Consider the following 22,915-nt stretch of genomic DNA (forward strand, 5'->3'; position numbering starts at 1 on the left):
GCACCTATTCACCCCCCCTCTAGGTGCGGCATACGATCCTTTCAACATGGGTTGAATACCAATGTTGATACGCCCGGCCCTTGCCGGTGTTTAAGAGGCAAAGGTGTCACTTCGTCTACAACATGGAAACTACATCCGAAACTGCTCCCGAGGGAAATGCAGGATCCGATGAGCGCGTCATAGTCGGAGAAGTTCGGGGTCAAGGAGGAACTTAATGCACTTGATGTAGTCACCGACCACAAACAACCACATGTCGATAATTGGAACACAAAAACCAAGGAGTTTGACGCTGCCAGAGATTCGAAGAAACAACAAGTGCATCCCTCTGACCCGAAGAAAACGGTCAACACATCAGCTGACCTTGTTGTCACATAGAAAGGTGCGCTCATCGAGTTCCTCCATGAGCGTTAGGAAATATTTGCATGGGAACCATCCGACATGCCATGCATACCCAGGGAACTCGCTGATCACACCCTCAATGTTGCCCCCAAAGCAAAACATGTACGGAAAACACTTCATCGTTTTTTGGAGCAAAAGCGCAAAGCCATCGGTGAGGAAGTTAATCGGCTCCGAAAAGCTGGGTTCATCCGAGAACTCAAGGAAGCCAAGTGGGTAGTGAAAGTGCATGAAGCCCCCATGTGTGGTTTTGGTAATTAATGACAATCCCTATGGACTAATGTTTGCATTGAGTTGTATTTGTAGGAGTTGTCCATAAACAATTCTTGAACCATATGTTGGCTTCAAGATTGCAATAAGAATCAAATGAAGAACATCAAGTGTCAAGTATGTCTTGAAGATGAAGATGAAGGGAGTCCTCAACTTTAACTTCAAGACATCAACGATGAAGAATGAAGAAATCAAGTGCAAGTTCAAGATGAGCCATCTCGAAGAGATCTTTTGCTTGAATCTTGCCATTCATATGTGTTGGAGATATGCCCGAGAGGCAATAATAAAGTAGTTATTGTTATATCTTAGTGTTCATGATAAATGTTTACACCACATGCTATAATTGTATTAACCGGAAACATTAATACATGTGTGTTGTGTGAACAACCACAGTCCCTAGTAAGCCTCTCGTTTAACTAGCTTGTTGATTAATAGATGATCATGGTTTCCTAATCATGAATATTGGATGTTATTAATAACAAGGTCATATCATTAGGTGAATGATGTGATGGACATACACTCATAGTAAGCGTAGCATACGATCCAGTCATTTAGTTCTTTATGCTTCAAGCTTTAATTTGCATAGTAACTTAATCCTTTGACCATGAGATCATGTAAATCACTTATACCAGAAGGGTACTTTGATTACATCAAACGCCACTACGTAAATGGGTGGTTATAAAGATGTGATTAAGTTGTGGAGATTGCTCCAAACTTGTACGGATCCGTGGCCTCCCTCAAGGGTCTCTTAGTGGATCAAGAATTTCGCTTTTGGTGGGAAGGCTCGAAGATTATACGGTGAGGCCTTCGTGGCATTTGGGGTGCTTTGGCCTCCACACCGCTCCAACTAAGAGTAACACATACGAGAGTGTGACCTTTGTGATACATTGTTGCCTCCGCGTACCTCGGTTATTTCTATACCTGAACTCTTTACTTATGCACTTTACTTTGTGATAGCCTTCGTGCTTAAAGTTATATATCTTGCTATAACATAGTTGTTTGTCTTACTTAACATTTATTATTGGTGCAATAGGTGAACCCTACTTATATAGGTTTTGCAATTCTCAAATTAAACGCTCGTTTTATTCCGCATTTATTCAAATCATTATCGTATAAAATTTAAACCGCCTTCATCAACCCCCTACATATCTCTCTCAAACTCCAAAGCCTACCCCCTAAAAGTTTTGATTCTTTGGTGATTTCGTTTGTTTGACTTGGAATTTTTTCTCTCCATTCTCGATTTATTTTGTCTAATGTGTGGGTACTATTCTTCCATTTTATTCTATTTAATGAGTTCACATTTTTAAGATTCTTGTTGATCCTCCCGCACGGGCGCCACCACGTGCGACGCACAAACCTCTAGCTGCGCCACCCACGTGATTCGCAGAACCTCCAGTCGAGCGCAGAGGCCGAATTAACACATGCATACACTTCATCTATGTACGAGTATTTTAATCCATTGATTCATGCACATCAGAACACGCACGTCCCAGCAGCTAGTGCCACTGCTAGCTACCTTCCACGTAGCTGAAATTTTGTTGAACTATTGTACTAAATAGATAATATTTTTGTTGGATTTTGTTGTTGATTATTGTTGTAAACATTTTTTATTAGATTCCTTGTTGCTAATATTCAAGTGAATATTTTGTTGTAATTGTTTGAGACTTTTGTAAAAATAATTAGTGATTTTTATTGTACTCTAATCTATAGCAAATTAATTGTTGCTTAACCACTTTAAACTATTTTGCAAACATATAGATTTTTTTTGTTGTAATAGTATCTGGGTTTTGGTGAATTCGTTAGCGACTTTTGTTGTAAATCAATCTGTGGCAATTTTTGTTGTTGATTTAACCACTTTATTGTAATTTTATTTTTTTGATAAATTTTATGGTATTTTTTTGTAATAATATATATTTTTTGTACATGGGTAATAATTTTTGTTGTAATACTCTCTGCCTAGGGGTAAATGATCGCGGTGTCATATTTTATTGAAAATATTGGAAAGTTTAGAACCAATGGCGATATACCCTTTTGTTTCTGTAGAGAAGCTCGGTACTGCGGGTTAATTTTCATAGACACAGAGGGGGAGAATGTAAAAGCAAGCTTAGGCTGATTTCAGACATTGGATCTTGATCCGATGGAGGGAATACAACCGATTTTGGGTGGCCTGTCGGCCGACCGACGCCTAGCGTCACTCGGGGACCGATTTTATCATCGACAAATCAAATGAGCTCATGCGTTGCCATGAATATGGTGGTTTTCACTAGTGTAGGCAGGGCTCCCGCGACCCAGGTTCATGGTGAGCCATGCCGAATCAGCAAGATCAAACCACCATGGATGATGGTACAACTAATTTTGTTTGTGGATTTATTTTGATGTTATATACGTTCGTTAAAAATTGTAAGAAAATTGTATGTGTTTTGTTGTGAAAACACACACGAGATGTTGTAATATTATCTGGCCACTTGCTACATGTTTGTTTTCCTCACTTTTTCGATGTTGCAAAAATGATTTCAGAATGTAACAAATTTATATGAGTTTTGTTGTGAAAGCAAATACGAGATGTTGTAAGGTTTCCTAACGTTTACTAGAAGATTTTTTCGATGATGTTCACTTGCTTCTCAAAATATTGTGAAAACATGACTTTTTTTATTGTAATCCTTTGCGCTTTTTGTTAAAATGGATGGTGATTTTTTGTTGTAAATGTTTTCACACAATAAATTTTCAATGTTGTAATTGCTATTTATTTTTGTGGTAGTCATTGGTGATTGTTGTTGTAATCGGCAATGGTTATTGCAAAAAAACCTGTTGCAAAATATTGCGCAGGATGGACTCTTAACATTTGGAATTGATATTTATTTTTGTTGTAATCGTTGGGGATTTTTGTTCAAAATGGTGATGAATATTGTGCAGACAAATGTGCTACAAAATATTTCCCGCGATGAAATCCTATTATTTTTATTATAATAACCATTGGTGATTATTGTTGGAAACGGTGATGATTGTTGTTGTAAATGAATCTGTCGCAAAAAACGCACATAAGCACTTTTTTAATATAGCAACATTTCACGTAGAGTACTAAATTTGAAAGCAATTTGCGACACTAAAATATTGTTTAGCCATTTTTTGGGGTACAAGTTTAACTATTTTGTTCAATCGATGATTTTGTATGTTTTCTATTTTCCGAGCCATGGCTTGCTGCAAATCCGGATACTGTCTTTTCTCATGTAGTTTGTGAGTGAACAAGTAGCAATCAGACTTTTCTTATTAGCACATGAGAAATGTCACATCGCATTCAATGCATAGAGCAGCACAAACTTAGCCAAGTGTAGCACATGGCCTCTCTACCTCCTTCACACGGAAAGACAAGCCAGCGACAGTGCGGAAAGGAACCTGCAGCTGATCTCCCGCCTGACGCAATCCAGTAAAGGAAAGCGATGTGAGCTGATTTTCGGACCGTGGGATGCTAATCTAACGGGAGCTGAAGCAACCGATTTTGGCCCCTGTATCAGGCGTCCGACGCCTAGCGTTCAAAATTCGGATGTGGATTTTTTGTATGTGTTATAGGAACACTTTACACGACCCGAACGAATGGAACCTGGGTGCGCGCACCCATTTAAGAAAAGTTCAAAAAAATGCTATTTAAAAGTTTCAAAAAAATGTGAGGTAAATTTTTGCATGTATATATTATGTTGATACTTACTCGTGTGTGTTTTCACGAAAAAATACCATTGTGTGTGACCTACACAAAAATGACAAAATGCAAATTCCTATTCATGTGAATAGTATTTCTATTCACTATTCTCATTTGGACATTTTGTCATTTTTATGCAGGACACACACAATGATATTTTTTCATAAAAACTTACACGAGTAAGTATCAACATAATATGTACATGCAAAATTTTACTCCATATTTTTTTTGAAACTTTTAAATAGCATTTTCTTGAACTTTTCGTAAATGGGTGCGCGCGCACCCAGGTTCCATTCACCATTTCCGCACTTTACACATGTAAATTTTATAAAAAATTGTCAGTTTCTATCCGAAAAAACTAGAGTTCCAATAGAAAGTAAAAGAAAAGAACAAAGAAATACAGCAAGCAGTTTTTGTAGAAACTGGGACTGAGCAGGTGGCCCGTTTCAAGCGTTCTTTCTCTCTCTAAATAAATGAAATCCTGTTCTAGAGTTCGGGCCGTGCCACACAAAAAGTCCGGTCGGAGCCCAATAGGAACGGGCCGGTCTGGACCTGGCCAGCGAACGCTTGCATAGCGCACCCGTCACACCTGACCAAACCCAAACCCTCAACCCTAGCTTGGTCTCCTTCTCTTCTCCCGGCCACCGCCAGCCGTCCTCCTCACCGCGAGGACAGCCGGAGCAAGATGTCGTCGCTGCGGAACGCGATCTCGAGGCGGGCTCACAAGGAGCGCGCGCAGCCGTAAGTTCCACCACCTCCTCCTCCTCCACCTGCGCGATTGCTCCCCGCTTCCGCTCACATCTCCCGACGGGTCTACCGCTGCCGGAGTTTCGGGGCTCCTCCACGGCGGTTCCCCTGTTGCAGCCGCCTCTCCCGTCTGTTGTGGTCAATTCGGGACTGAGTCTGGAATTCGGTGTGGGTTTTGCAGGGACGCGAGGAAGAAGTTCGGGATTCTCGAGAAGAAAAAGGACTACGTTATCCGCGCCAAGGCCTTCCACCAGAGGGAGGATCTCATCAGGGTATTGTTTCTCTTCTACTTCCGTGCCTGCAGCTCAAAAACTTGGGAAACACGATGCGTTATATCGAAGTTGAAACCTGTATTGTTGTGTGCCCCTTTAGCTGCTCATCATTGGCTAAAAATCGACCCGAGCTGAAACCAAGCCCACTCTTAGGATCTAGGAGGGTTCATGGGGGGTACATTCATGTGATGCCTACTGTAACCATCTTTAACCTACGGCCCTTGTTGTTCTTTGGTTAATCACAGAATCTGAGGGAGAAGGCATCGAACAGGAACCCAGATGAGTTCAATTTCAAGATGGTCAACAGTATGACCGTGGATGGAGTCCATAGGCCCAAGTATGTGTAATATAGTTGCTCTGACAGCTCAATGTTTGGTGTATTCTAGTTAGTATGTTTTAAGCTGGATTATCAATTTTATCATCTGCCTTTTATTAGGCCGGAAACAAACAAGTACACTGAAGAGGAACTTATGCTGTTGAAACATAAAGACATGGGATACATCCTTCAGGCCATTCAGAGTGAAAAGAAGGTTTGTTGTGGTGACTTTGAAATGTTTGAAACAAATGAGTGCTTTGTTTGTGGTAGCTAAATAAATTATACTGTATTCTACTCCAATTTGAATGTCACTCTCTTGTAGAAAATTGAACGATTAAGCTCAACGCTTCATGAACTGGATAACAAGCGTGCAAACAAGCATGTCTACTTTGCGGAAGACAGGTATAACTGCTGCATTCTTGCTGCTTACTTATTGAGTATATATATATGATTCTTTTAGAAATTGCCGGCTATCTGAGCTTTTGTCAATATTGAGATGATTAGCTCTTCCATTTCAGAGAAGAAGCCAGAGAAATACAATCTAGGGTAGGAAGCAGCAGCGCACCTGATTTTGGCAACATCCCTTCTCGGATAAAGAGGTAGTGTGCTATTATCTCGGAAGAATTTGGAGCCCTTGTTATGTAATTACTATATTATATCTGTGGCTACTATGATTAAAGCTATACTCCCTCCGTTCCATATTTCTTGTTGTGATTGTAGTTCAGATTTGAACTAAAACCACAACAATAATTATGGAACGGAGTGAATACTTGAGAAATATAGTTTTCACTATCAGTTTCTTGAATGAATGTTGTGTCTGTTCTATTTGGTCTTTTACCTCTCATCTGAAATACCTTCTACATGTTTTAGAGTTTTGGGTGCTTTGGTGATTTGGTTTTTGCTATTTACGGTCAATGTCGTTGTGCATGCAATTGTAATCAGAAAGTTGCTCAATGATAATGTCTTGTATACGAGACGGGATTGTGTTTCTCCAACTCAAAGCATTTTCTTGACTCTTGTGCATTTTATGCATCAGTTGCTTCCTGGTAAACTTATATCCCATTAAAATCTTTGTAGGAAAACAGCTTCCTCCTACAAGGAGTTAGAAGGCAGGAAACAAAGGGCTCAAAAGCTTGAGAAATTGTACGCAGACATGGCCTTGCAAAAAGAACTGAAGGTTTGCTTGCTTTCTCTGACGACTAAGAATATATATTTTGCTTGGGTGAAGTCTATAAATTATCTTGGTGACCATACCATGAAATGTTATGTTGATTGTGAAATAATGTATAATTTACAATTCAGTGGAACCAGTTCATATTTTGTCAGCAACCGAAATCTCAAGCAGCCTAAATTCAAAATCTGTAAACGAACTGGCATATCAAATTTTGATTGTATCTGTCGGTAGTACAGTAGTACTGGATATTCTGTTTCTTACATTTAGGAATTAGGAGTTGGCTTGACTGTTAGCGTTTCATTTACTGACTTATTTAATATTTGGGCAGAAACCTGGACGCAAGCGGAAACTCCGTGAAGAGGAGATTGAAAACCCAACATCACAGCCTGTTTATAAGTGGCATGCACAAAGGAAGCGGTGAAATGGACCAAAGTTGGTTAATTGGCAACAGATCACCGAATGATCCTAAATTAGAAGCTGGCGCTTGGAGAGTTTCTCTCCACTTCAGAAGCACATTCCTGTGAACTTTGCCCTTGCCCCCTTCCCCCCCCCCCCCTGCTGCTGATTCTGCCCCATATATTTATAACCTTTACTTGGTGATATTTGTGGATGCAATGTCGGAGATCACGTGCTGCTATTAGCCTAGTATTACTGTATAAGCATTTCTTGAAATGTTTGTTAGTCAGAATCAATATGTAAGAGCAATTTGCTGGATATGGTGCAATTCATGTCTCCGTATGCTGTGTAAAAGTGTTTGTGATTTACCTTAAGAATCTAAATCATTCACAGCTCAGTAACTTACAAAGTGTTTGTGATTACCTTCAGAACCTAAACCATTCACAACTAAGTAACTTACATTTCACGATTAGAAAGCAGAGACAAATGTTAAGAGTTCCTTTGCATTTACATTAAGAAATGTACACTACCACTGTGTTTTGTTTTCAATTGTGGCCTTCAAATTTTTGATCAAAGGGTCCAAACAAGATCTAATGTATTTTGCTCTCTGAGTTACAAGTAGACACGGCAGAGGATCCTTTTTCTCATAACCTATGCCAGTTAGGATTGCCTACACATTTATAATTTAATCCAACCACCCACTTCTCTATGCATCAACCTTACATTTGACATTCCATTTATTTAGCTGTAAACACCTCTACAAGCTGCATCTTTTTCTCCCCCAAAGAAGGAAGTAAACAACTAAATACAGAAGGGTAAACCCCAATATCTGGATCACAGATTCATTGTAAGCAACGTGATTCACGAGAGCCTCCAGACACCTTAGATTCACCCTGCTGCATCCCCTGGTTCATGAGTCAGCGATTGTTTGAGAATCAAGTGCTGTTATACCTTGAAACAATGTATTCTGCAATGGCCAAGCTTGACGTCAAACCAGGGGATTCTATTCCAAACAAGTTAACCAACCCAGGAATACCGTGGACATCCTCCCCCTGCAGTAGTTCAAGTGTTCAGCTTCACAGGTTTATGGATTACTTGGTGAAAAATAAACTTTGAAGGAATAAAAAGTATTGTTCTCAGATAACAACCTGAATAACAAAATCTGAAGGACGCTGTCCAGGGCCAGAAAGCTTTGGTCGGATCCCCGAATAACCAGGCTCCAAAGATCCATCCTTGAGATTTGGAAAATACTTCCTTATCACAGAGTAAAATCCAGAACATCGGGTGGGGTTGACCGAGTAATCAAACCTGATGTACATAGATGCTAAAAGTTGTAAAACATCTTACCGCATAAGAAAAAACTACAGTATTATGAGTCTAACCAGTAAAATTTAGGCAACAAGTGTAATGAATTTATTTCCAAATGTTGAACGCCATAAGAATGATTAGGTATCTGTCTAATCCAATGATTTCAGTGATGTTTATGACCAGTAAGGGAAATCTTGCCACCATGCACAAAAACTGTAGTTTAGCACATCGAGCTACACGTTCATGCAAAAACACAAGGTCAACTATGTGCATCGTCCAGATATTTAACACTTGCACAGTCTAAAATTTCAATTTACTGAAAAGGATCAGGATATATACAAGTAAACTGAACAAGCAAGTACATGCAATGGCTTACCTATTCAGGAAACATGACATGTCGTCCATTCCACCATCTAACCATTCAACATCTGGTCCAAATCTAACAAGGCCATTCAAGTCTAGTGTGACATGGACCCCTATGCCACCATCCTCTGGTAGAGGGTATATTAAGTGGCTGAAAGGACTCTTGGTTTGTGAGAGGGTGAAGTAGCATCCACGGGCATAATAAGCATGGGGCACAAATGCTTGATCAAGGCCATGCAATTTTTTGGCAAGTGGAACTGCACTCAAACCTGCTGAGTTTATCAGAAGTTTCGGAAGCAAAACAATCTGTGGTGGTACAGGAGATCCTATAGAATGGTTCTCCAGCTCTTTGCTTTCAGAAATATGAAGCTCGATCCCTTCATCTCCAACATGCCCACTGGTAACTGCTGTATTATATGATATCATTGCTCCTAAGTTTTCAGCATCAGCCTGCATCAGGAGAAACGAGAATAAAATGACAGTACGAGCTGATCTAGGGTTCTGCTTTATGAACTAACAGAAACATGGCTGTCAGTTGGACATGCAGAGGAACGAAATAGTTTATTATGGTAACCAAAATTGTGCAGAGGGAGACCCATGAAGGAAACATGTCCAGATAGTTTAGCTGAAACTCTCCAAACATGGCATGGCAGGGAGCTCTTTTGAGCACAGAAAAAGGGGGCAAATACATTATTTTAATCCCGTGTTAACTAACTAGTTAAAAATACTTCAATTAAGGTGCTCTCCATAAAAAGATACGGAGTAGTTACATCTGCACATATTTTTTTATTTTAGTTACATATGCAATTTTCATCCTTAGAAATGAACCTTTCAAAGCAGTAAATTTCTTATAATGAAACATAGCAGGGAATTCTTTTGTGGAGAAAAAAAAGGAAGCACATTTTTTATCCTGTGTTAACTAACTTCAATAAAAATAATTCAATCGTGCGAAGGCTCTCTACGCAAAATTATTTCAGCTACAAATGCAATTTTCATTATTAGAAATGGACCTTTAAAAGCAACAATTTCTTATGAAGTAACAGGCCAAGATAAACTATACAAAGACAAAAATGCAATCAAGAATAAATTAAAAATGGTGAATTACCAAAAGGGAGAACATGAATGAATGGGAGTCAACGATCCCAGTACTAGGTGATAGTAAAGCTTTCAGACAACGGAGTTCAGGTTCCATCTCCATAGCCTGAGAGCCATCCATCATCCGAAGATCATCCACTCCATTGCCTTTAGCGCTCTCGAGGAGCATGTCCAGCTTTGCAGTCTCTGAAGCACCAGTAGCAACGATAAGTTTGCCGAGCCGTTTATGGGGGATTTCTCGTTCTGCACAGTACTTGTAGAGCATTTCCTTTCCTCTTACACAAAGACTAGCCTACAAAAAGCATTTCATAGGGCGAATCAATAACACACAAATGGTACAGGGTTCTGCAGAGCTTTCATTTCTCTTTGACATAACATGAAAAATTCTGTCTATTTCAGCATGACAAGAAATGAATTCAGCGTGGGACAGGAAAAAAGGATGGACAGAATGGGCAAATGAAGTAAGAGCATCTCTAACAGAACCCGTAAAAACGCGAACCGAAAAATCCGAGTTCAGTGCACCGAACTCGTGTTTACGGGCCGGAAAATGGCAGGCGCAGAACAGAGCCCGTAACGAATATTCTGTTTTTCAGTTTTCGTTACGGGCTCTGTCTGCGCCTGCGGGTTCCGAACCCGTAAAAGCAGGGTTTTTCATATGCAACACATAGAACAATGTATCTTAATTAATCAAATAATCATCCAAATTATTACAACACATAAATAATTGTCTGAACCAAATTATTACAACAGTTCTGCGAAAATTGAACAAATGTAAAATGTCTCAACCAAATTACAACAACTTCGGGAAAATTGGACAAATGCACAAATGTCTCAACAATGATACATGTGACAAGCAAATGAATGGAATGGTAGGATCAAAGGCGATGGCCATGTCGCTGCCAGTGGTGCATCTTCAGATCATAGACGAGCTGGGCATGGGTAGTGGAATTCACAATCTGCCGATGTGCCTCAAGGAAACCTTCAATGCGATCCGGATTGCGTTGGGGTTCCACTCGGGTGCCAACATTGTCATAGAAGCAGGGCAAGCTCAAGTCTCTTTCATCCTCGATGATCATGTTGTGAAGAATCACACAACATGTCATGATGTTGACAAGGGTTTTCTTGTCCCAAAATCTGGCTGGGCCACGAACAATGGCAAATCTTGCTTGCAAAACACCAAAAGCTCTCTCAATGTCCTTGCGAGCTGCTTCTTGAGCCTTGGCAAATTCAGCTTCTATTCTATCTTGGGGATCCTTGACAGACTTAACAAAAGTTGCCCAATCCAGATAGATGCCATCGGCTAGGTAATAGCCCATTGTGTACTCATTGTTCATGACCTTGTAGTTGCAAGTGGGTGCTTCCCCATTTGCTAATTTAGCAAACAAAGGAGACCTTTGCAGGACGTTGATGTCATTGAGTGTCCCCGGCAAACCAAAAAAACAATGCCAAATCCACAAATCTTGTGATGCTACGGCCTCAAGGACAATGGTTGCATCTTTGCTCTTGCCACAGTACTGTCCATGCCATGCTTTTGGACAATTCTTCCATGTCCAATGCATACAATCGAGACTACCAAGCATTCCAGGCCAACCTCTTTTCTCATTTATCTCCATCAACCGTTTGGTGTCATCCTCGTTGGGAGCTCGGAGATACGTAGGCCCGTACAACTTGATAATCATGCGAGCAAACCTGCGGACTGACTCCGTGGTAGTATCTTCGCCAATTCGAAGATAGTCGTCGGTGTAATCCGCAGGGATGCCATACGCAATTACCCTCATGGCAGCAGAGATCTTTTGGAAAGCGCTGAAACCCATCACCCCGGGGGCATTCATACGTTGCTTGAAGTAATTCGAATGCAATTCGCAGTCTTTGACGATTCAGACGAACAAGCTACGCCGCATGCGATACCTCCTACGGAACAGATGGGCAGGATAGGTAGGTACCTCGGCGAAGTAGTCCTCCATCAGCTGCTCGTGGCCGAGGAGGCGATTCCGCTGGATGTGGTTCCGGCCGAACACGGAGCCCCGCCTCCGATTCAGCAGCTTCGCGCGGTCCTCCAGGTCCTTGACGGCGAGGAGGAGCATGGTAGCCTCCAAGTCGTCGTCCTGGAGCAGCTCGTCGAGGTCGGAATCGTCGGAGCTCGACGAATCTGACAGATCGAAATCGTAGCCCGAGCTCATCCTCGATTCCGACGGAGCGGCGGCGGCGGCGGTGGGGACGGCAGCCGGAGTTGGGCGAGGAACAGCGGACGGGGTGCGGGGCGACCGTCGCTACCTCCGGGTTGCGGGGCTCGGGCGAATTGGGCGGGGCGGCGGCGGCGGAGTGTGGTGGCGGCGCGGGGAGCGTGGGGGAAGGAGCGAGCGAGCGGTTGCGTCAGGTGAACCTTCAGCGCGCCCTAGATAGGGATCGAGCGTTCGGTTCGCTCGATCGACCCCTACAAATACAGGCCGTTTTGAGTTTTCGGTCTCGGCCCGAAAAAAGTTTTTCGATTTTGGCCCTTTTACGGTTACTGATCGGCGCCGTTTTTCGCCCCGAACCCGTAAACCGGCGGTTATTTTTCGGTTTTGGCCCGTTTACGGGGCTCTGTTAGAGTTGCTCTAATGAACTACTCTATAAATCTTCAGGTGCATAAGAGAGTGCAGAAGTAGCAACGATAATATTGCTACTGCATGCAAAAAACAGGGACGAAGTTTACCATGCCACTTAGTTATATTGTTCAATTACCTTATTTGCACCATGGAAGTATAGGTAATAAAGTTTGTGCAATCTAAAATTCCATGCACAGAGCCTGGAATGTGAAATTGCTAATGTCAACTATCCAACGCGGTGACAGGTGAAACCTGAATGAAATATCACAAGAATGAAGAATCACTTAAGATTGCAATCATGCACAAGTTCCCACCCTGCAGTGCCAAGTTTCCTTCTGAAATAGAGCAGCTGCCACTGCCAGCTTTTTTTTGGAAATGGGGAAGCCCTCTGCATCGGTCTGCATACGGCTTAAGCAGAGGCCTGCTAGAAATTTAGAATCCTTGGCATGAATGGGGCGCACCTTAAGGCTGCGGGGAGGGTAGTAGATGCCGGCGTGGATGACCTCGCTATTGCGGGAGCTCGTTCCGGTGCCGAAACTAGATGCTGACTCGACTACCAGCACCTCGCGCCCGGCCATGGCCAGCGCGCGCGCCACAGCGAGACCGACCGCGCCGGCCCCCACGACGACCGCATCCGCGGCCTCGCGGGGGGCTGCGGCGGTGAATTGGGCGAGACCTCGCCGGCGGCAGGCCCCTGAAAAGCGCCGCAGCAGAAGCATCTCGTCGGGAAGCGAGTTGGGGTCCAGCCTTGGTCCGGTGGCACCAGTGGCTCAGTGAGCCTAGCTCGATTGTGTTTGGCAGTTCCCTAAAAGAATGATTTTGTCTGATAGTTTCAGCTCATCAACCAAATAATTGCACCTTGGCAAAAAGTTTTTGTTTTCAGGAAATCCTCCTTTTTATTGTTTCTTAGACGTGGGTTTGGACATGTACTCCTTTTGTTTTAGTGTACTTCACATTCTAGGTTAAGTCAAAATCAAATTTTAAGTTCAACAAAAATATAGGAAAAATATCAACATTTATAATACCAAATGCATATAAATACAATTTATGATGATTCTAATACTACACCCTTCGTCGTATGGAACTCAAATTTGTTAAAATTTGAACGGATCTACAAATTTAAATGTATCTAGACATTATCTAGTACGTAGATACATCCAGATTTAGATAAATCTCAGATAAATTTCATAGGACAGAGGAAATACTATAGATTTTACACTGTACTATTGATAATTTTCGGAGTACAGTCTCCAAAATCATATTGTATAAGACAAGCTGCACATTTATTTCTGCTTATCCAACCTAAGAGTTTCTAAAGATATGAGTACAAAGTTTAACTTTGCCCATGTCCAAAAAGACCGTTTTTATGAAACTTATAGGCTCGTAAAATAACATTTACAGCCATCCTTTTATTTCAGTTAACTTGGTTGGCATGTTAGATCGCCCCCATTAGTGTAGTGTACTAGTGTGCCATCATTAGATCTACTTCAAGCCACTCCATCAGGTATCTACAAGCTAGATTCAGTGCATGCATATAGCACAAGCAAGCAGAAACTGCATAATAGAGATGACAATACCATTTCAGTCACAACACATAAAGCAGTCTCATGATTTACTTCCACAGGCAGAAAGCATCGTTCTGCTACAACACACAACTTTCTTGCTGAGAGAAAGGCACAAATGGTAGCTATGTAGGGAGGTTTACAACGTGGCAAGTGCGGACCTAACAATCTATATCACTCGATCTTCGGTAACCTTGTACGCCCATTACTTTCTAGCATTCTTTTCCTTCAAGTTGCCATCTAGCAGTTGGTATCATATACAGCCAGGCCTTGTAGTTCTGGACCTTCCAAACGCGGGTTCTTCTCGAAGCTGCACATAAAAAGAATCCAGATGGGTGAACTGGCTCAACAAATGGAACACCATGGACACAATAGGGTACAGCATAAACTGGGAAGTGAACCACAACTCAAATGCATCATTACGAAAAGAAAAAGATAATGGTCGGAGACTTCAAGTCCAAAACATTATAATTTTATAACTACTTCCTCCGCTCCATAATTCCTGTAGCAGATTCGGATGTATATTCACAAAATATGTCTTCATACATCCAAATTTGCGCGAGGAATTATGGAACAGAGGTAGTATGTATTTTGCACAATGTTTCTCTATAGAAAAATACAAAACAATGCCTAAAATACTATCCATGTCTTTTTAACATAAAACATATAGAGTATCGAAAAGATAGGAAAGGAGCGCAAAAGAAAACACAAGGGAGACAAAGTAAGTGCTCGGAATGGGTCAATTAAAACTATGCTAGAATCAAGAGCACCACAATAGCGTACTTGAGACAATACCCTTTCAGAATGATAAGATTCTACCCTTTCATACCAGAAATAGCGATTATCACCTCATTGTGGAAACAGACAACCAAAGTAATTTTACAGAGTGGCTGTTGCACTGTTCAAAGGAAACACCAGACACAATGTGCAACGATAGTGAACTGTGTGCCTGCGAGGGACTGACGATAAATTGTACTCCCTCTGTCCTAAAAGGACGTCGCAGATTTGTCTATAGTGTCTAAATACATTCAAATTTAGACAAATCTCCGACATCTTTTTTGGGACGGAGGGAGTATGTGATTTTAGAACACACATATTGGCCGGCCAAATTATCAGAGGTGTGATTTAATTTTCCTTTTAAAGTATTAATAAAAACACACATCCTAAAATTTAAGGCAGATTCACTTCATTTCTTTGAAGTTTTGATTAGTTTAAAACTTGCAGTGTACATTAAAAAGTCAATCAAACTTACTTGCTGAGAGGAATATGCTCAAATGGTCCAGTGGTTGGAATTGTTCCACACAGATCATTACCAGAAACATCACTGAAGAACAATGAAGTCAAAATTATCACATTGGATATTAGCATGGAGCAAATTACACTCATCAATGGAAATTAAATTGTACTTACACAACTTTGAGACTAGATATTCCAGCCAGCTCCCTTGGAATTGGTCCGGTCAAACGATTGCCATTGAGTCGCCTATGAAAGCACAACCATGTGTTAATAGATATATAATGCTGTGGACATAACTTAGAAGTTCACAATCCTTAGTGAAGGTGAAAGATCAAACAAGTCACAGGTGCACAAAGTAGGTCTCATATACAGAACTTTACATCTGTGCAGAGCAACTACGTCAGTCTACTTATGTCGGCTTATTTTCTTTTTGGCCTATCTCGGTTGTTTGTTAGCCTATGTTTGGTGACTTGTAATGAACTACAATGTTATAGCTATACATAGCAATTATGTCACTCTACTTATGTTGGCTTATCTTCTTTTTGGCATATCCTGGGGTTTGGTTAGGGCCCTATGCTTGGTAACTTGTGATAAACTATCCAATAAGTTAGGCCATATGCATCTATGATGAGTAGACGGTGGTAAGAAAAACTTACATTATAAAAAATAAAACTGTAGATAGCAATTACGGATGGGTAACCTAGCACAGCCCAATGCCATTTGAACACATAATATTCATCTTTAACAGAATCAGCAACAAATCCATATTCAAGTGCTAATATGTGATAACTATTTCGTATGTAGAGAACAGTTGAAGAACATAAACTTACAAGAATACAAGGGATTTCAACTTCCCAAGTGCAGGAGGAATAGTCCCCGAAACGTTGTTCTTGTACAAGTCCAAGCTTATTAGGTTCTTCAAATCACCAAGTTCTGATGGGATCGTTCCTTCAATATTATTTTTGTAGAGTTCCCTGTTTTAACAATGATAGTCAATACAACTGCATTGCATGAACAGGCCTACATATCTTGAAATGACTAAATTAAATGAACAGTCAGGATGTTTTAACAATGATAGTCATATATTGCATTGAACATATATGACTATCGAAAACCTTGAATACATCAGGCCTACATATCATGCAAATAAATTCCAAGGAAATAGAGCATAAAAGGGTGCACCACGAGGAGAAATGGAACTAGATCCTACATATCTGTTCAACATAGGTTTACATGTATTAGTTACTTAGTTACACAACATCCTGAGAACAGGTTATAAGAGGACACGGAAAAAAGACAGAAACTAGTATCCTATCTACACATTCAACCTACGGTGCCATATATTGGTTGTATAATAGAAGCCATGAATTTAGCTTCTTTTGTCCCAGAATATCTTTATATTTCTTTGTCATCAGACCAGGTAAATCCATGTCCACACAATCAACATTTTCTTTCAAGTTCATATCTACCTGCTACCGACTCAAGAGATCTGTCAGCTTCAGTACCATAACTTGTAGTACAGTGAAGCAACCATATCACATAATACAGCCTAAAATATAAGATTTAACACATTGAAATTTATAGTACTCCCTCCAGCTCGATTTAATTGCCGCAGCCCAAACAATAAACTGTGTTATGCCCAGTTTACCTCCGCATCAATGAAATGGGGCCCAAGGGAGTGCAGGAATTGGAAGTTGAATAAATTTTTACCAGCAGATTGGAACATATTCTATTTCAGTTCATAGTCCTTAGAAACAACCAAAACTAGTACAAATTGCATGCATGCAGGTTAAAACTATCTACCGTAGGAGATACAGTCCATCTATGGAGAAGCGAACATGATTGAATAAGTTACAGGAGTCAGACATCAGACCAAATAACAAATTAATCAGGGATGGGGCTAGACTAATTTAATTACCAGATGCTATTATCGATGCTCAAAAATTGCAAATCCTTCCCCTATCTATAATTTAATTACCAGACTAACTTCAAGAAACATGGCAGTATTTTGCAAATGGTGGAGTTTTATTTGCCAGCAGAAGTAGAGCAAAAATAATATGAGCAGGTTTCAGCTCAACACTGAGAGCAGCTAGCAACAAGAAGTAAACAACATGAGGAACTTACAGATATTGCAAATGCTCCAATTTGCCAAGCTCGGGCACCAGATGGCCAGATAAGTTCAAGTTACCAAGATCTCTGTAAGAGGGGGCATTTGAAGAAAACAGTCAGACGAAGATAGCGTTGTAAAACTTTGATCTCATATAGAAATACAAGTGCATGTCCGTAGTTTTCATGTACCCAGCAACTAAATATGCAACTGCCACTGATTTTTGTATCTTGAGGTTCGTTATTGTTTGGACTACTCTGCAACACATGGTATGAATGTATGATTTGAGAGTTGAGACCCACGACTTCCATCTAGAATGAACCAATGGTATGTTTGGCCGATTTTTTTTACTTGATTTTTCTTATCAGTTTATGACTGTTCTGACTCTTGACTTTTATTCAGTTAATACCATTTCCATTCCACGCTCTCTGGCTGACGACAGTAATAATCCAGTGTATCGAGTACCAAATCGTGGATTAGGATGATGTACATAGCACTAGTTTCTCCTGGCGCAAACAAATTATAGCTACGAATCAACCTGATTCAGATTGCAGCCCTAACTCAAACCGAAGCGAAGTCTAAATCGAAGGGCGAGCAATAGAGAGGGGAGGAAGAGAAGGGTGACGCACAGGCGCGTGACGCGGTTGTCGCGGTCGCAGGTGACGTGGAACCAGGTGCAGGGGTTGACGAGCGTGGGGTCCCAGCTCTGGAGCACGGCGCCGGGGTCCCTGAGGCTGCGGCGCAGCGCGGAGAGCGCGTCGCCCTCGGAGTTGGCCCCCGCGAGGGCGAGCAGGAGCGCCGCGACGAGGGCCACGCCCAGGGCTCCCGCCGCCGGTGCCGCCATGGGAGATCGGCCGCCGGATCTGGGCGCGGTGCGGGGAGCGAGCGGCAGCAGGTGGAGAAAGGGGAAAGGAAGAGGGCAGCAGAGGAGAGCGGAGCAGGCAGGCAGGCAGGCGCAGTGTATTTCCGTCTCCGTCGGTCGGCGGTCCACTTTTGTACTGCTGCTCGGCGTGTGGGAGTGGGAGTAGTGGAGCGGCCGGGCCGACTTGGGTGGTGGGTTGGGTCGGCTTGGTTCCCTCCCTGGGCCACGCGAGCGAGTTGGTTGACTTGAGTCAGCTCCTTTCCTTTTCCTACTATCCTCCTAGGTTGCTATAGGTATGAATCTTGCTGATTTCATCCAAGATAATTGTTCAAAAAAAAATCCAAGATAAGAGCATCTCCCGTCGCTCCCCCAAAGCATCTCAAACCGCGCCGGATTGAGTGTTTGGGGACGTAACGTCGATCCTCAGCCACGTCCCCCAAACGCCGCTCCAAACATTAAAAATACTTCTTTTTTTAACATAGAACCATTTATCAAATATAGCATATGAATAAAAATGTTTGCGAGGATTGTTTTTAAATTAAAATACAACAAACAATAAAACAAGTAAACAAATATAATAAATAGGGCTAGATGCTAGATCAAGGTGCCACGGTATTTCCTTTGATCCTCCACAAATGCTCAACGAGATCAGCTTGAAGTTGATCATGAACATTGCTGTCACGGATTTCTGCGTGCATGGCGAGGAAATCAGCAAAATCTGCAGGCAACTCATGATCAACCTCCACAAGAGGGCCCTCACACTCATAGGGACCAACATGTGTCCTGACATGATTCTTGCGGTCATCCTCGATGATCATGTTGTGCATGATCACACAAGCCTGCATCACCTCCCACATTTGGTCGTGAGACCAGCTTAGAGCAGGGTACCGGACAATGGCAAATTGTGCTTGAAGCACACCAAATGCCCGCTCAACATCCTTCCTGCAAGCCTCCTGTCGCGTAGCAAAGTGGGAATTCTTCAGACCTAATGAATTCGAGATTGTTTTGACAAAAGTGGCCCATTTTGGATATATACCATCGGCTAGATAATAGCCTTTGGTATATTCGTGGTCATTTATCTCGTAGTTGCATGGTGGAGCATGCTCTTCCACTAGTCTGCTGAACACCGGAGACTGCTGCAACACGTTGATGTCATTGTGTGATCCCGCCATGCCAAAGAAAGAATGCCAAATCCACAGGTCATAATCTGCTACAGCTTCAAGCACCACACTGCAATATCCATGACGCCCCTTGTATATATCTTACCAAGCAAACAGGCAGTTCTTCCATGTCCAGTGCATGCAATCGATGCTTCCAAGCATTCCAGGAAATCCTCTGGCAGCATTTTGTGCTATGATCCTTGCAGTCTCTTCCTCAGTTGGCCCTCTCAAGTAGTATTTGCCAAACTTTCCCACCACAGCTCGGCAATACTTGTACATGCACTCAATGGCAGTAGACTCACTCATGCGAAGGTAGTCGTCTTGTGTATCGGCAGGTGCTCCATATGCAAGTATCCTCATAGCGGCGGTGCACTTCTGAATCGAGGAGAACCCGACAACGCCTACAACGTCGACCTTGAGCTTGAAGTAGGGGTCGAACTCTCGAACGCCGTGGAGGATATTCATGAACAACCCCTTGCTCATCCTGTACCGGCGCCGAAAATTGTCGGCATGTGTTGCATCATCGGCGAAGTAGTCGTTGTGCAGCATGGCATGCCCCTCCATCCTCTGCCGGGGCTTGGACTTCCTTCTCCCCGGCCTTGATCCTTCGCGGCGCGGCCTCTTCCTCTTCTCCGCCTCGGTGACAACCATGTCCTGGAGGGACGCGATGATCAGCAAATGCTCCCGGAGGTCGTCGTCGAAGGTTTGCTCAACCTACAGCAGCAGGGCAACCATCTCATCGTCGCTATCCATGTCTAAAGCAAAATCAATGGTTAATATTGCGCCGAGGCAGACGACGCAACGAACAGCGGCCAACCGTGCCTACCTGGCAAGTCGTCGAGCACCTTGTGTGCGCGGAGGTGGGGCGGATTTGATGCCGCGTTCTGGGACGCGATGGCGAAGCAGCGGCGGCGGAACGACCGGCGGGAGCGCCAGCCGCGGTGACGGTGCCGACTCTCAGAAGAGATCAAACGCTCAAACGGCCAGCAAATCCAGCGGCGGCGGAGGGGTGGGAGGCGCGGGAAGGAAGGAGCGACGAGAAAAAAGACGCGAATCAACGGTTTATGCAAATACTCGCCGACATGTGGGAGCCCGCGTCGCTTTTCGTTGTGTCCGGCGTGCCCGGTGCGTCCCCTGTGGGACGGGAACGGCCTCGGGGCGCGCCGGATAAAATTAGGCTTTGGAGGACGCGGCTGAAACCGTTTTTTAGTCCGGCGCGCCCCAAATTGCTTTGGGGGACGTGACTGGAGATGCTCTAAAGACTCTACAACTGATTGGCCGGAACTGAGCTTCTTCGGTAAGCTAGTTATCTAGTCCCGTGATAGAGATGTTAATTAAAGAGGTAGAAGAGAGAGTTAGCCCTAGTTGCTTTCATACTCTACGACAAGCTTTGTTCTGCTTCGGTGATGGAGGGTGAAAACGGCGCCTCACCTTAGTGTCTATAGTCATCGCTAAGTGATCCAAGAGCATTTCTAACTGCGTCCCTTAAACAGCGTATATATCGTGTCTCTGACTAGCGGCATTCCTCATACTGCTGATCTAGAAATTTTTTTCCAGTTATCTCAAGTATATGTAAAAAATCTAGTAAAGTTTAAAATACTTAAATAAACAGTTTAGCACACAAATAAATACCTTTACAACAAGTAAAATTGAAATAAAATAAATAAATAGTTCATACGATTCAAATAAAATCCAATGGTCAATCATTTGAGCCTCTGCAGATGCTCAATGACCATTTTGCAGTTGCCTATTAGTGAATGTGTCACAAGTTTTCGCATACATGGCGAGAAAATTAGCAAAATCTACGAAATAGCCTGCGTAGAGCATGGCATGACACTCCATTCTTTTTCTTGGCTTCAATTTCTTACTTCCACACTTTTGAACCTCCATGGTTGGGAGTGGCCTTCTCTTCCACTTGTAATTGTTCAGGAGCGGTGAGAATCATGAAGTGCTCCTCTTCATTGGCGTTGGTGTTGGCTTCCTACCCCCATGAACAAATTCATCATCATCTCGTTGTCGCTATCCATAATCTATAATAAAAAAACAAGGGAGATCAATGAACTGAACGGCCGTGGGTAGAGGGAAAAAGCGTCATAGACCTACGACCGAACACCTTACGAGCAAGGCGAGCGAGTGAGGTTGTCGCACTCCATGGAGAGGACGAACAGGGGAGCGAGGGAGAGGTGACAGGGAGGCACGGTCGGCATAGCGATACGGCTGTGGCGATTTCATAGGGTGGGAGCGCCCAAGCAAGAGGAGAGGCAATGTGGCAGTTGGAATGGGGCTAGGTAACTGGCGTGTGAAAACCAATTGTCGGCATCCAATGTGGTGCTGAGCACGTCCCCTATGGGTCGGGGATGGCCTGGGGACGACGTACGTGCTATTGGACCGCACGGGACCGGAAAGTCTTTTGGGACGCGTGGCTTGGCGTGTCGTTTTGTTCGGCATCCCGCAAATCCTTTTAAAGGGCGATTTGGGGGATATGGCTGGATGCTCTAAAGACCTATTCTAATTTTTTATTTTTGAGATTGTGCGTATTTTTTGTTGATGCTTATATTAATAGATGAATGAAATTTTCGCAAAGAATACTGTCTTCTTTTCAAATCTTCCTTCCTCCTCTTTGTAGGTCGAAGAGGCAGAAACATAGGCATATGCATTTTAATGTGTAGCATGCTTTTGGCTCCAATCTGTATAGATTACACTGCTGCATTTCCACTACCTTGAGAAAAGGCAGACAAGGTATGGAGGAGAGACAAGAGCAGCGAAGATTCCATGTCACGCACTGGCCTATGGTGGCATCGAGAAGTCCACGTCATGGTTCACTTGCTGGTTTTCCGGACCCTGTGTCTTCACTTTTTCTACCCGCCTCGCGACAAGTACAGGCTTGAGACTTGAGAGCATCTGCTTTCCATTTTACTATGTGATCGCTGTTGTCGCGTACCCTGCCTTTGTGAAACAGGCTCCGTCTCTCTTGATTCGGGGCAGCACTTCGCTTAGAAAAATCGATTATTCGTCCTAACTTGGGAACCTCTAAATAAAAGTAAACGAACTGAGAATTCCAAAAGAACTGTGCATAAGTGCATTGCCTTTGTAACGCCACGAATTCACTTATGCAACCTTTTCTTTGCATAATAGAGCTTTTGTTGATTCTTTGTAACGTGTCGAGCCGCTACAAACACAAAAGAATCCACGCAGAGTATGATGAATAAACATTTGCCATGATTGATTTCCATGGAAATTCAGGAGAAGACAACGGTGCGAGGAAAATTTAGGTAATATAATGCGGGGACGAGAAATTGCTTTGTCACTAACGCATCTGTTTGTCAAGTGGGACACATGCCAATATAAACCTAGATGTGCAAGAGGTGG

The 22,915-nt window shown here is 42.8% G+C and overlaps 3 protein-coding genes across 3 annotated transcripts; 1 reads left to right on the forward strand and 2 right to left on the reverse strand.

The window, feature by feature from the left end:
• Window positions 1-4,943: 4,943 nt before the first annotated feature.
• LOC127344884 (probable U3 small nucleolar RNA-associated protein 11) lies at window positions 4,944-7,662 on the forward strand. The gene is made up of 8 exons (XM_051371234.2): window positions 4,944-5,101; window positions 5,289-5,379; window positions 5,625-5,716; window positions 5,816-5,909; window positions 6,018-6,097; window positions 6,214-6,294; window positions 6,773-6,872; window positions 7,198-7,662. Exons 1-8 carry the CDS (start codon window positions 5,046-5,048, stop codon window positions 7,288-7,290), a joined length of 687 nt encoding a protein of 228 aa, XP_051227194.1. The 5' UTR covers window positions 4,944-5,045; the 3' UTR covers window positions 7,291-7,662.
• A 123-nt stretch (window positions 7,663-7,785) lies between these two features.
• On the reverse strand, window positions 7,786-18,498 carry LOC127340143 (uncharacterized). Its single transcript, XM_071827517.1, has 11 exons — window positions 18,154-18,498; window positions 17,542-17,613; window positions 16,248-16,391; window positions 15,592-15,663; window positions 15,434-15,505; window positions 14,425-14,491; window positions 13,081-13,389; window positions 10,042-10,323; window positions 8,950-9,386; window positions 8,414-8,573; window positions 7,786-8,317 (listed from the first exon to the last, which is right to left on the reverse strand). The coding sequence occupies exons 1-11, from the start codon at window positions 18,366-18,368 to the stop codon at window positions 8,201-8,203; spliced, it is 1,947 nt and encodes a 648-aa protein (XP_071683618.1). The 5' UTR covers window positions 18,369-18,498; the 3' UTR covers window positions 7,786-8,200.
• Window positions 10,766-13,074, reverse strand: LOC127344883 (protein ANTAGONIST OF LIKE HETEROCHROMATIN PROTEIN 1-like). Its single transcript, XM_051371233.2, has one exon. It carries the CDS (start codon window positions 11,861-11,863, stop codon window positions 10,907-10,909), a length of 957 nt encoding a protein of 318 aa, XP_051227193.1. The 5' UTR covers window positions 11,864-13,074; the 3' UTR covers window positions 10,766-10,906.
• Window positions 18,499-22,915: the final 4,417 nt, after the last annotated feature.

This window comes from Lolium perenne, chromosome 3 (genome assembly GCF_019359855.2).
Source record: "Lolium perenne isolate Kyuss_39 chromosome 3, Kyuss_2.0, whole genome shotgun sequence".
Taxonomy (NCBI): domain Eukaryota; kingdom Viridiplantae; phylum Streptophyta; class Magnoliopsida; order Poales; family Poaceae; genus Lolium; species Lolium perenne.